Source organism: Erythrolamprus reginae, chromosome 1 (genome assembly GCF_031021105.1).
Source record: "Erythrolamprus reginae isolate rEryReg1 chromosome 1, rEryReg1.hap1, whole genome shotgun sequence".
Lineage (NCBI taxonomy): Eukaryota > Metazoa > Chordata > Lepidosauria > Squamata > Dipsadidae > Erythrolamprus > Erythrolamprus reginae.
In genome coordinates this window covers 336,947,198-336,959,682 of record NC_091950.1, presented here as the reverse complement: position 1 = coordinate 336,959,682, position 12,485 = coordinate 336,947,198, and the positions used below count along the sequence as shown (strand labels likewise).

At 39.2% G+C, this 12,485-nt stretch overlaps 2 protein-coding genes across 6 annotated transcripts in view; one reads left to right on the top strand and one right to left on the bottom strand.

The window, feature by feature from the left end:
* Nucleotides 1-3,608: 3,608 nt before the first annotated feature.
* On the bottom strand, nucleotides 3,609-10,086 carry GGPS1 (geranylgeranyl diphosphate synthase 1). Of its 4 annotated transcripts, none has more exons than XM_070734003.1 (4): nucleotides 9,678-10,086; nucleotides 7,606-7,709; nucleotides 5,625-5,695; nucleotides 3,609-4,584 (listed from the first exon to the last, which is right to left on the bottom strand). In XM_070734003.1, the coding sequence occupies exons 2-4, from the start codon at nucleotides 7,673-7,675 to the stop codon at nucleotides 3,823-3,825; spliced, it is 903 nt and encodes a 300-aa protein (XP_070590104.1). In that variant the 5' UTR covers nucleotides 7,676-7,709; nucleotides 9,678-10,086; the 3' UTR covers nucleotides 3,609-3,822. The 4 variants fall into 4 exon arrangements, with proteins under 4 accessions (XP_070590104.1, XP_070590103.1, XP_070590105.1 ...); XM_070734002.1 differs by having other exon boundaries at nucleotides 9,851-10,086; XM_070734004.1 differs by having other exon boundaries at nucleotides 5,625-6,617; nucleotides 9,851-10,080.
* Nucleotides 10,087-10,239: 153 nt separating this feature from the next.
* Nucleotides 10,240-12,485, top strand: part of ARID4B (AT-rich interaction domain 4B) — a 100,259-nt gene continuing 98,013 nt past the window's right edge. For both annotated transcript variants that reach the window (XM_070734001.1, XM_070734000.1), the window contains exons 1-2: nucleotides 10,240-10,625; nucleotides 11,771-11,836. In XM_070734001.1, coding sequence (XP_070590102.1) covers nucleotides 11,831-11,836 — 6 coding nt within the window. In that variant the 5' untranslated portion in view covers nucleotides 10,240-10,625; nucleotides 11,771-11,830. The remainder of the gene's footprint in view (nucleotides 10,626-11,770; nucleotides 11,837-12,485) is intronic.

Below are 12,485 nucleotides of genomic sequence, written 5' to 3'. Positions count from 1 at the left end.
CAAAACTCAGCAATCAGCGAGAAAAAACATGGTGGCAGTGTTTTGGGATAGAAAACGGGTTCTGCCCGTTAATTTTTTGGAAAGAGGTGAAACAATGCTGCAAGATATTGTGAGACCATGAGGAAACTTTGCAGAGCCATCCAAAACAGACGCCATGGGATGCTGATGGCGGGAGTCTGTCTCCTTCATGACAACTTTTGACTTCATTTGGTTGAGATGCTCTAAGACACCCTTCTCACAGCCCTGATCTCATACCCAGTGACTATCATCTGTTCACTAAATTGAAGGGAACACCTTGTTAGAAAACACTTTTCCTATGACAAGGTGAAAATCGAAGTGATGAACTGGCTGAAAAAGGTGGTGGGAGATTTCTATGACATAGGCATCAAAAAATCTGTCCCAGATGACATTGAATTGAATGGTGATTGTTGTGTTTGGGCCTGGGCCAGCCGTTGCTCCCACAGATGGGAGAGACGTGGCACAAAGTGAATGCGGAAGATGTGGTTGACAGCCAGGAAGATGTGGCAGACAGCCAGAAGGACGAGGCCACTGGTATGCAGGATTCAGCAGACAGCCCAGGGGATTTGGCATGCAGTCCCTCAGACAGTCTTTCGTCCCTGGGTTCTTCTGCAGATCAATATATTGATCTGCGTAGCCGAAGAGCTATGCAAAGAAGGGATCGATTGAAGGAGTATTACAAGTCATTCTAGTAGCACCTGGACTGGGTGTGGTTCTTATACTGAGGGCTGGGTGTGGTTCCCTTAATGAGGGCTAAAGGGATAAAAGGGAACAAAGGCCAAGGCAAACTGTGGCTGTTTATCTGTGTTATTTTGTGGTTCCTGCTCTGAAGTTTCTGTTCCATGCCGTTGGGAGTTTTCAACTCAGCTTTTTCAGACAAGTGGGAGGTGAAAACTCTGGGACTTGCTGTTTGCTCCAAAGATTCAAAAGGACTCCTGAAACGTCTTTGCTCATTCCAGGTTGTCTTTGTTTGTTTTTCCCTGTGTTTTTGTATGCGGCTGAAGTAAGCCTTGCACTATCATTGTTTTCGGACACTAAGAACTGTTTTTGAGTAACCCTTTTTTGTTTATCTAATACAATATCTCTGCTGATTAACAGAGCATGTGTGTTTGATTTCTTTTCCTTGGACTGTTACGCATTGCCTGAGCCCAGTCAGGCAGAACAGTGATTATGTGGAAAAATAATGTACTACCTATGCTACAGTCCATGTAACTTTTATTAAAATAAATTCATTCTTTGTATTTAAAAAAAAATCTTGTAACCTTACTTTCTGGATAACCCTCATATCTTTAGGGATAGAGACCACTTGAATTTTAAGATTACAATAATGGATGTTCAGCTATTTGACTTTGGTATCATTTTAGCAATGTCACATAATGGTAAGGACAATGTGCAATTTTTCCAGCCAAGAATCATTTCTTTTTCTCAATATTTGGGTAGGAAGATTGATAATGCTATATCACCAAATTGATACTGGGTGTTTTTTGAGTTTTTCCCAAGCTTTTTGATAAATTACATTTTATTTGGTAATAAATTATTAAACTATTGAAATTCTGCATGTGATTGAAGAGGAAGAATAGCTGCTCACACCAACATTTCTACCTAAGGAAAGGGGGAGAGGGATATAAAATTATTTGATTTTCAGCCTGAAATAGATGCTAATTACGAAGGCTCTGCAATGCTTTGAATTTCAAAAAGGTCCTTTGGGTGTGAACATACATGTCTGTGGCTACATCCTTTCCCCGGATCATGTAGTAAAAACGTGATATGGGGAGGAGATGCATCTATTTAAAAAAATTATAGTGATGCTGTTTCTGCTCTGAATTTTGAAACTGAATTTGTAATTATATCACCAGTTGTGTTAATTATAAAAAGTGGTTGCATTCCACAAAATTAGCTATTTAACCATTTTTGGTTGATTTGAATAGGTGGCTTTTATATTAGCTTTAAAAAAAATTTAAATAGAGTTTATTTAAACATTTGTAATCAAGTATATTTTTTACATATGTATGGCATTATCAGCCAATTTGTAGTATCAAGAGTGAGCAAAATACAAACCTAGCTAATCTGAAGTGAGGCAAATGAGACTCCAAATAGAGGTGGCATAAATGTAATGTTATATTGATAAACCCACATAAAATTAACATAAAAGATGGTAGTAAAATATTATTTGGCATAGTCCTTCAGCTAAGGGAATTGTGTGTGTTGATAATACATATTGACTGCCTACGTTATTTATACTATAAAGCTATCCTACAGAACCTCTATAAGTCAGACTTACCAAGTGAAACGATCTTGTTTGGGGGGGGGGGAGATAATTGATTAGTTACTATTTTTCCCCTGAAAGTGAGATTCCAGATCAAACTGGTATAGTTGCAGGAAATAGTCTTTGGGGAATGAATTAGTATATTCACTCAGAATAAGATAATTTCCAGCAGTTTGAGAGTGTACTTCTTGAAGTAAAGCGGTACCCCATTTATAAACTCTCCTTTCTTTGGTAGGTAATAAAAGGATGGCAGGAATTTGATTCCTTACTAGATCTTGTTTTCCACCTTTTCTAAGATGTACAGTATACAAAATCAGAATATAGCTACCTCTAAAGATAATATACAGGTTTTCAGAGTGCAGAGGGAAAATTAGTATCCACACATTTCATTTTTCAATGGTATTAGATAGCCCTCCTACAATTGGGACTGGCACCTCCATCACTGAAAACATGGTTGTAAAATGAAATGTCATGTGATTGTGTCAACTTGGCATCGGTTCTAGCTGCAGTCATTAAATGAATTACCCACTGTCAATAAATTAGCATCAAGTGAACATGAACAACAACGCCCCGATTCCCCTGTGAAGGTCACAAATGGTGATCATATGATTGAGGGATTCTGCAATCATAGAGTGGATTTGATTTAAATCAAGTCAGATTAAATCATGATCTAGTAAAAAAGGCTTAATTTAAATCAATTTGATTTAAATCATAATTTTTAAAGCGCAATTGTCATCCCTGTCCTGCAGTGGCTCCTCCTCTGACCTGCTCGATTCACCAAGAATCCCAATATTGCAGAATATAAGCCTGATGCCAAAACTAAGCTCCATTTCATGCTGAATAAACTAATGTATCTTAAATATCTTAAACCTTTAGATAATTTTTATTCCAAAAGCATTAAAATAAATGTAATTAAAAAAACAAATTAAGTTTTAAAAAATGGATTTTTAAAACATAATCATTGATTTTTATCCACCCTGTCAACAAACATCATAAGTGCACATTGCCAAGCACCCAAGTCATGATTGCAGGGATGCTGTGACAGCTTCTGCTTTGAGGACAGGATATAAAATTCCTTTAATTGCATCATATCTTTGAATTGTTACTGAACGAGCGATCAGTAAATGAGGACTACCTGTATTTTGCTTTAGCAATTGGAACTCTGTCAAAAGCCTTTAATGTTGTATTATGGTTTTGGGTACTGCCTCCTTTAGCCTTCTTTTGAGATTATTCTCTCATTAAAAATTAGATCATATTGTACTAGTTTTGATATGTCATACAATCAGAATTACGTTATAATGAAACGGATTGGAAATCAAAATAATTGAAGAGATTTTGAAGCTATTTTAATTGACCTTTATCACATGATTTTGTATAAGCAACTGAAAATTTAAAAGTAGTATACTATATGCACAGATCTCCAGTTACCCCTTATGATCAGTTTCAGCACAATTAATATGAGCAATTAGATACTGTAAAACAAATTTAACTTTTCTTGATCCTTTAAAAATTATTTGTAAAAACATTCAATTGATAACTTAGTTTTCATCGTCCCTGAACATTTTACTTAAATATTTAATTAATGCTGTAAGTTCAGGGTTGCCCCCAAGTGATTCAATTAGTTTATAGGCTTCAGATTCAAGTTCTTCAAGTGTTTTCCGGGTATATTCAAAGGATCCCACATTCTCAAGGTAATGTACACAGTATTTTTTTATATCCACATTTTCAGTTCTCTGTCGCAGAATATTTTGAACCTGTGTGCTCTCCGGCCTGGACCATATTGCATGAATAGTTGGGAATGAGAACTTCCCTTCAGTTAGGTCTTCACAAAAGCTTTTGTTTTCACTATATTCTTTGGAGTGTAAATTTGCATAATCATCTCTAATTTGAAAGAAGAGCCCAAGAGTGTTAAGGAGTGGTTTCAGATCATTTTTATAATTTGAAAATAACTGCATGAGGCCCACGGCTAGTCCAAAAAGGCCACCTGTCTTTTGCAGAACCATGGCTTTATATTCTTCTTCTGTAGGACAGGTATATGTATCTCTCCAGTAAATATCCAGGCCTTGGCCCTTGTGGAGTTCAAGTAATTGGCGGGTGAATACTTTTACAGCATCTGGATGATCAAATGTTAACACCTTTTGTAGACCAAGGAAGTATACAAAGTTTGCACAGTTTATCACAGATGGTATTCCATAAATGCTGTGGGCCACTGGAAAACCACGTCGTAGCTTTGAATTGTCTTCTATGTCATCTATAAGCAAACTTGCATTGTGCAACATTTCTGTAACTTCAATTATGATCTAATAAAAAAGATAAAACAAACTTTTATATTGCTATTATTCTTCTATAGATTCCTTGATTATTTTTATTTTCATTTCTTGCAATATACCAATTCTCTCTGCTAATTAGCTTTTAATTCCATTTTACTAACTCTGTCATTCCCACTGGGACCATGCACCCTAGTGTCTCTATTTCTATATATTTGTGTAGAGACGCAATATAATTAGTGATGGATGACCTCTATATGCACAATAACTCATAAATGGAAACAGGTGATATAATGTATATACATATAGATGTCAAGCATAATACACCCGATTACAGAATTAATGTTTATGATATTACAACATATACGTAACGTTGAGTGTTATGATTAAAGTATTTAAAACGTTTGAAAACAGCAATCAAGAAATGAATGCTTTGGCTTGGCATGGTTGATGTGCTCTTCAACAACACTCTTTCATCATATTGCTTATAGAAGCAACAGAAATATATTTGATTTGATATAAGCAATTTTCTCATGGCCACATATCATACCCATATATTTGAGGGACAAATAGGCTATGATGTGTGTGGGGAAACTGATTCCTTTGGGATTGGGTGGCATAGAAGTCAAATAAATAAATAAATAAATAAATAAATAAATCAATCAATCAATAAATCAATCGACTAAACTGCCTCCCTCATTAGTACAAATTAGAGTGCAAAGTAGGGGATTTGTTTCAAGAGATATTTGACCATGATGAACAAATATGCCCAACAATTATCAATGTAGTCCTCACTCATTTAGGTATTACATTAACAGCACAAAATAAAAATGTTTGGAAAGCCGAAACTGTTCTTTCCCTTGCTAACAACATTTTGTTGCAAGTATATCACAATCTGAAGCAGTGGCAGAGAGCACAATATCTTGCCACCACCGAAGGTCAATATGCTACACTATTGCAGTAACTTTAGTTTAAATATTTAGATACAAACAGAACAAGAAAAAAGTAATTATATTTTCCTTTGCTGTGTTTAAAACTATTAACTGTTAATCAATTTAACTTATACAACTCACCTGTAGTTTGTCTTCTGGAACATTCAACCAGTGATTAAAGGCTTGGGAAAGTTTAGTTCTGACCTGTTTACCTATGATTTTAAAAAGTACATAGATAATACTATACATTTTCATTCTACATAATCTATTTGTAATAAGCTATAGGAAAGATATTAAATGAATAAGGTAGATACAGTTTTCAATCAAAGCCTGAGCAAAAACATGAATATTTTGGAAATATTTCATACAATTATAATTGTATAATTATAATTGTAACACCATCTATAAGCATTCTGTGACAGTTAATTTTAACATAATTTTAGACAATTAGAACTGATAATGTCATACCGAATGAGTTTGACATTTTTAGAATAAAGGCTTAGGCAGATGAACTACCAGTTTATTTACAGACCGCACTTTATTATATTGTGAATCATCCCCACTGGCCTTTGTTCACTCAGCAGAACTTTACACAAGACAGCTGCAATTCTTAATACTAGCGAAAGAATTGTAATTAGCATATTTCATTAGCATAATATTGGTACACTATTTCCTATTCCTAAACAGTGCTGCCAGAAAGCTGAAATTGGATCCTGTATCTGGGCTTACCAGAAAATCTTACAGTAGGAAGACTTTAAAAAAAATAAATATGCCTGGTACTGTACTGAGCTTTATTATCTGGAACTTTCCAGGAGGATGGACGGGAATTTTTCTCCTATATCAGTTTTAACTTCATCAAGAATAATTTTTGTTAGGACAAATTCACAAATCAAAAAATAAGCTTTCAAGAACTTTTCAGGATGCTATAAAAAGCACATAGGAGAGAAAAATCTGACTTCACATAGAAATTTGTAAAACTACAATTTGAAATACGAGACAGATTTTAAACAGTTAAATATTCTTATATCTTGCTGACTAAAAAAATTAAGATCTTAAAAGCAAACTGGTTAACACTTGAGTTTAAAAATTGTTCTGTTTTTCTTTTTTTACATCTTTATATTCTTGGGGCTTGTCCTCGTAAGAAAAAACAAGCACTGAAAGAGCAATTTCAATCCCTTGCTGCTTCCTTCATCCATTTCTTTTGTTTGGTAGATCACAAAAAATAAAGTTTGTATATATTTAATGATAAATGCAACAATTTTATGGTTTTGCATAGTGATGTGTGTACCAAACTATTAGCTAATAACCATAATAAAGCTTAAAATTATATTCATATATTAGCTCTATCCTAAACAGGAAATTTTCTCTTATTTTGCTACATAATAGACAAAGTGTAAATTAAAAATTAAATTCCAGTCTTAAAAACACTTTTTGAATTGCCCCTTTTCTCTCCAAATACACACAAACAGTGATGTGTCAGTGATCTTAAGTGAAAGATTAGCATGCATCCCATAATATTTAAAACGAGATTAGTATTTAATCCATAATCTTGACTCTAGTATAGGCTTATGTAAAACCCAATGGGTGGATTCACATATTCCACTAAGCCATAATTTATTACAAGATAAGAATCAACTTGCACAGTTTATACTTAAATGAAAAACATTTCGTATTAGGCTAAGTTCATAAACTGCAACAAAGCAATCTAATTTTTGCTTACCATATATAAGTGATCTGTAAAAAGAAACTTTTTTTAAAAAAAAACTATTTTATCCCATGTTTGTTACTATTACTTAACCCAGAAACTTTTCTATATTTGACTAAAAAAATTGATTCAATCACTATTAACTTGCTCATCTGCAAGATAGACTGATTTGCTCAAATCATTGTTAAAATAAATCCTACTTTATATGTTAAGAGGAATATCATTGCAGAATAAGGCTATGTAAATTGGAAACAGAAGACTACAAAATGAAGTTTAGGTACCAATGGGAACAAAGTAAAAGCTGATTTGGGGAATAAATGAAAAATGCATAGCTCACAGGCCCAAGATATTGCTATGGCTATCTCAATGTATATATTACTTTCATACATCACTATAATTCAAACAATAATCTATTACCAGGGAGCTGAAGCAGATAGTTGTATGGCTCTAAAAGAATTCTCTTGGATGAATCTTGTAGTTCTTCCATTTTAAAATGTGTTTCCGAAACAATGCCTTATAATCTGAGAAAGAAAGAAAAAGAAAGAAAGTCTTAAAATATACACAACTGCAGTAATAACATTTGATGTAGGAGAAACAACAGGAAATGTCATACTGTGCCAATGTAGAAGTGGCAGGTACTTCTTTAAAGTATGATGTCATTTCAAGTAACCATTAAATACACTATTCAAGATCAGCCAATCACCATATTACTCAGAAAAATATTTATATAACTAATAAGTCTAATAAATAATGCCCCATTATTCAGACTGAAGTACTGCATATAGGACACTTAACATTCTCAAATATTTAATAGACTACTTGTCTGAGTTTATCTCTTTTTTCCTTCTCTCTAAAGGTTTTTTACTGCACTGCAGGTGATATGCACTAAAACAATTTGTCTCAATTTAAATACAGAATCTGCACTCATAATATGGCCAATTAGACTATTGATTGTCTAGCACCTAACTAGTTGTTTCCTAAGATATAATTTGTTTTACAATACTTTTAATTTTATATACAATAAAGAGGATATTTTATACTGCAGCAGCATTTTAACTGTAAATGACAGTCTACTCTAAATTCACAAAACATTGATATCCATGTATTAAAATGAAAAACTGAATGCACTGATAACAGTCTCAACTCATATAAATGCACACTAAAGTAAAATACCTAATATAGAATTCACAAAAACATTGTAAGCCAAAATTAAGTGAACTATACATTAACACGTGATGAGCCCAGTACAAGGGTGAGGCTGCATTACTTATAAACTAATTGAGACTTGAGAAATTTCAGCAGGATTTGAACTGTAGTTCTTCATGGAATAGTAAATTTGGTTGAGCACTCAAAACAAAACTATCAAACTGGAAAAGGAAAAGGTACACTTATATACAATACTGCACTGCTCCCTGTAGCAATTGGGAGCCAAATGGAAGCTACAGTACAGGTTGCCCTCAATTTACACCAGTTCATTTAGAAACCGTTCAAAGTTACAGTGGCACTGAAAAAAGTGATTTATTTTCACACTGAAGACAATTGCAGCATTCCCATGATCAAAATTCGGATGCTTGGCAATTGACTCGTTTTTATGATGATTCAGAGTCCCAGGGATATGTAATCACATTTTGCTACCTTCTGACAAGCAAAGTCATGCGAGGAACCTACAATCATTTAATAATGGTGTTGCTAACTTCACTGTAGTGATTCACTGAACTATGGAAAGAAAGGTTGTAAAATGGGGTAAAATCATTTAACAACTGTTTTGTTTACCAATAAAAAATTTGGGCTCAGTTTGGGGTGGAAAGTGAGGACTACCAGTATTCTACTTTCAAAGCTTCATGATTTGTTACTATTCTTTTAAAACTTATTTCACAAACTCCATACTAGTTTGTATAAATGAAACAGTATCAATTTAATTTATTAAAATACTGAGATCTTAAATAAATTTGACATTTGAGTGCTGAAATAAAATTTCAAGCTTGCTCAAGAATTTGACAGTACATCCTTAATTAAAGTGCTCAACCCTACTATTTATTTGTTTTTTGTTTTTTTTCAAATACATCTTCCTCGTCTGCTGTTTTTTACAATTAACAAAAACTTTAGACAAGATACAGACTTTACCTAACCCTTTCACAATGAAGCACCATTATCTTACAATTTAAAAACGTGAAAGAGTCCAGCAAGACACAATTCATTAATTATACCTAACCAACATTATAGCCCAAAAATAAAATCGCTTACGCCTCCCGCAACATCTATGAAACAATCAAACTGACAAAGGAAGAGGCAAAAGAAACCCCAAACCCTCTTAATTTAAGAGAGACATTAACATTAACATTGAGAACAAGCTGCATGCACCGAGCCCGGGAAGACGGCAGTCATATTTGCACAGCAGAACCGTCCCCTTTTCCTGCCACCTCAAGCGAAAACACCGAAAGAGGAAGAGAAGGCAAGCGAGCGAGCCCACACCCTCCCCGGCTGTTTACCAAGGGGGTGACTTCTCTCATGGAGGACCGCCGGCCTCTTCTACTGGAGCCAGAAGAGACTGGACAGCAAATAGAGCGAGTGGGGGGGAAGGACCCGTCGCTCGACTACAAGACGCTCTGGAAGCGAACGGAGGAAACCAGTAGTAGAGCGTGATTCAGCGGCTTCAACCTACCGCGGCCTCTTCGGCTTTGCTCACCGGCCTCAGCCACTCCTCGGACCGCCTCAACTCAACTCGAGAGAAGCGCAAACCCCTCCCCTTCCCCAGACGGCTCCTCCGCCCGATGGAGGGAAAATGCGCCACCGGGGCCTGTTGGCGCAGGCGCGAGCTCCTCCCCTCCTCCCGTTTCGAGAAAGCCCTCTTCGTCCCTCTCCCTCTCCCTCCATTTTCTCATTCTCCTCTTCGTCCTCGCGAGGCATCTCGGGAGCTGTAGTTAGCGGCGAAGAAAAATTCCCTCATAGACTGCGGCAAATGGGCGGGACAAAACCATGCTACCCAGAAGGCGCTACGAAGCCGAGTCTCTGTTTCCATAGAACTGGAGTGGGAATTACATCAGCGTTTCTGAGGCAGCGGCTAATGGCGAGGGCTAGTAGGCGGGCCGCTCGGACGGCCCGCCAATGCGAAGCAAGCAAGGCGGGCAGGGGGAGGGCGTCGATGCGTCAATCAGGCGTCGGATCGGGGGGGAGGGGACGGAACAGCTTGGAGCTGAGCCGCTGCTGTCGCCGTCGCCGTCGCCACCGGGGTTCGGACGGGAGGGAGAAGCCTCCTCTTGGCGAGCCCTCCCTGTCCCAGAGCCGGGTCGGCGATCGCTGGAGGGACGGAGGCGGGAGCGGGGGCCGGGCGATTGGGCCCGGCGTCGAGAGGAGGCTCCGTCCTCCTCGCTCCCCCCCCTTCCACCCTCGGCAGGTTTGGGGGGACCAGCGAGCGGGCGACAGCCGTGGAACAAAAGGTAACGTTGCCCCAGGGAAGAGGCAGCGGGGCTCCGGCCCTGGGCGTTTCGCCCAGCTCCCCCGGGGAAGGCCGAAGCCCTTCGGCGGCGGGGGGGAAGATCGGAGGAGAAGCGAGCGAGCGAGCGACTCGCTTTCGGGATTGTTGTTTTTCTACTGCTTTGAGGCGGCGGCGCTCGTCGCTTCAGCTTCCCGGGAAAAGCGGGACCTCCGAGTCTGGGAGGAGGAGGAGGAGCAAGCGGGGAGTACCGCGGCCGGCTTTGGAAGGGAAGCGCTCCCCATCCGCCGCCCGCGAGCGTCGCTTTTCCGGCTTCCAGTCTGGCTCGGCTGGAGGAGCCCCGAGCTGCGGCTGTTGCTGAAACTCCGACCGCCGAATCAGCCCGGCGGGGGGGGGGGAGGATGGGGGGGGGAGCGAAGAGGGGCCGGTTTGCGGGAAAAGAGCTGGGAGCCGCCGTCGGGATGCAGCGAAGGGGAGGAGAAGGGCAAGCTTTATATAGCCCCCCCTCCAATCTCCGCTTCTTCTCCTTAGTACAATGGAGAAGCCTCCCCTCCCGCAGGGATATGTGTGTGTGTGTGTGGCCGTGCACGCGCCCGCCTGGGCGAGAGAAAACACCTCAGTCCGAGCTGGACCCCTATTGACCTCCCCCCCTCCGCTTTACTTAGCCACAGTTTCTTCGAGTGGTGTGTGTGAAATAAAGACCGCTCCCCGTCAGCCGACGATGGAAGAGAGCTTGTGTGCCCTCTGTGGCGGTGCCCGGAGAGTCGCTTTTGCATGGAGGGAAGCGGAGCGAGAGCGGGGTGGGTGGGGGTGGACGGTTTGTTAAGAAGCGGTTGTTGTTGTGGCAAGTTTCTGCTCTGACAGAAATGGCGTCAAAGGCAGCGGGCGAGGGGGGGAAAAGGCAGCCGCGGGGGTGAGAGCAGCGGCTTTTCTTTTTTCTTTTTTTTGTGGGCTGGAGCGGAGAGGCGGCGAAAGAGAAAGGGAACTGTAAAGAGGAGGGCGAGGTAGGCTGGAATTGGGGGGGGGGGAGAGGTTCCTGCAAAAAACGGCCCCCTCCCAGCACTTGCCGTGTGCGCCCCGTTGAAAAAAAAGGGGGGAAAGAAAAGAAGGGGATGGTGCTGTGGCTCAGTGCTTTGTTTTAAATTTCAGGTCCAGCCTTGGCAGCACATTGGCTTTTTTCGGATTTTTCTGCTGCAGCCTGAGTTCATCATGAAGGTAAAAATCTCTCTTGTGGGAGGGGAGGGGAAAAGAAATGGGGCGTCGCGGAGGGTTCTGTGTTTCTCTGAGCTCCAGTCCCTGGTGTGGGTATTGTAGCCGTTTCCAGTTCCAGATTGCGGATTATTTCTCTCCTTTTAGCTTTCAGGCACTAATATGTGTGTGTATATGTATATTTACACGCACACACACATATACACACAAAATTGAAAAAGTCATGTGTGTGTGTGTGTGTGTATGTATGACTTTTTCAATTTTTTGTTTTTGTGTACTCTTGCTCTCTGTGTGTAAATTCAACGTGCTGGAGTACTTTCTCTTCTGCAACACCTTTTTCAAAGGGGATTTAGGACATGGCTGCTTAGGCCAGAACTGATAGCTTGCCGGAGGAAAAGGGAGGATTCTTTACCTTGTTTTGTTTTCCTTTATTGAAATTAAAAGATAGGTGTATTGTATTTTTTTTTGTTCTGGAATCAAATTGAAGTAATTATTTTGAGTTTCCGGAAGTTATCTTTAAAAAGATACACTGCATAAATATTGCTGCCAGCTGTAGATAATGTTTTTTTGTGTGTTTTTTAAAGCAAGTACATACAGTATTTGTCTATGTGTCTGTTATTTGAAAGGCACTGACAGTTGGTGATCAGAATCTTAA

Coding starts and splice junctions, on each gene's coding strand:
- GGPS1 (XM_070734003.1), bottom strand. CDS start 7,675: ATGGAAGAACTACAAGATTCATCCAAGAGAATTCTTTTAGAGCCATAC. Junction 5,696..7,605: donor CTATCTGCTTCAGCTCCCTG/GTAATAGATTAT, acceptor TTAAAATCATAG/GTAAACAGGTCAGAACTAAA. Junction 4,585..5,624: donor TTCCAGAAGACAAACTACAG/GTGAGTTGTATA, acceptor CTTTTTTATTAG/ATCATAATTGAAGTTACAGA.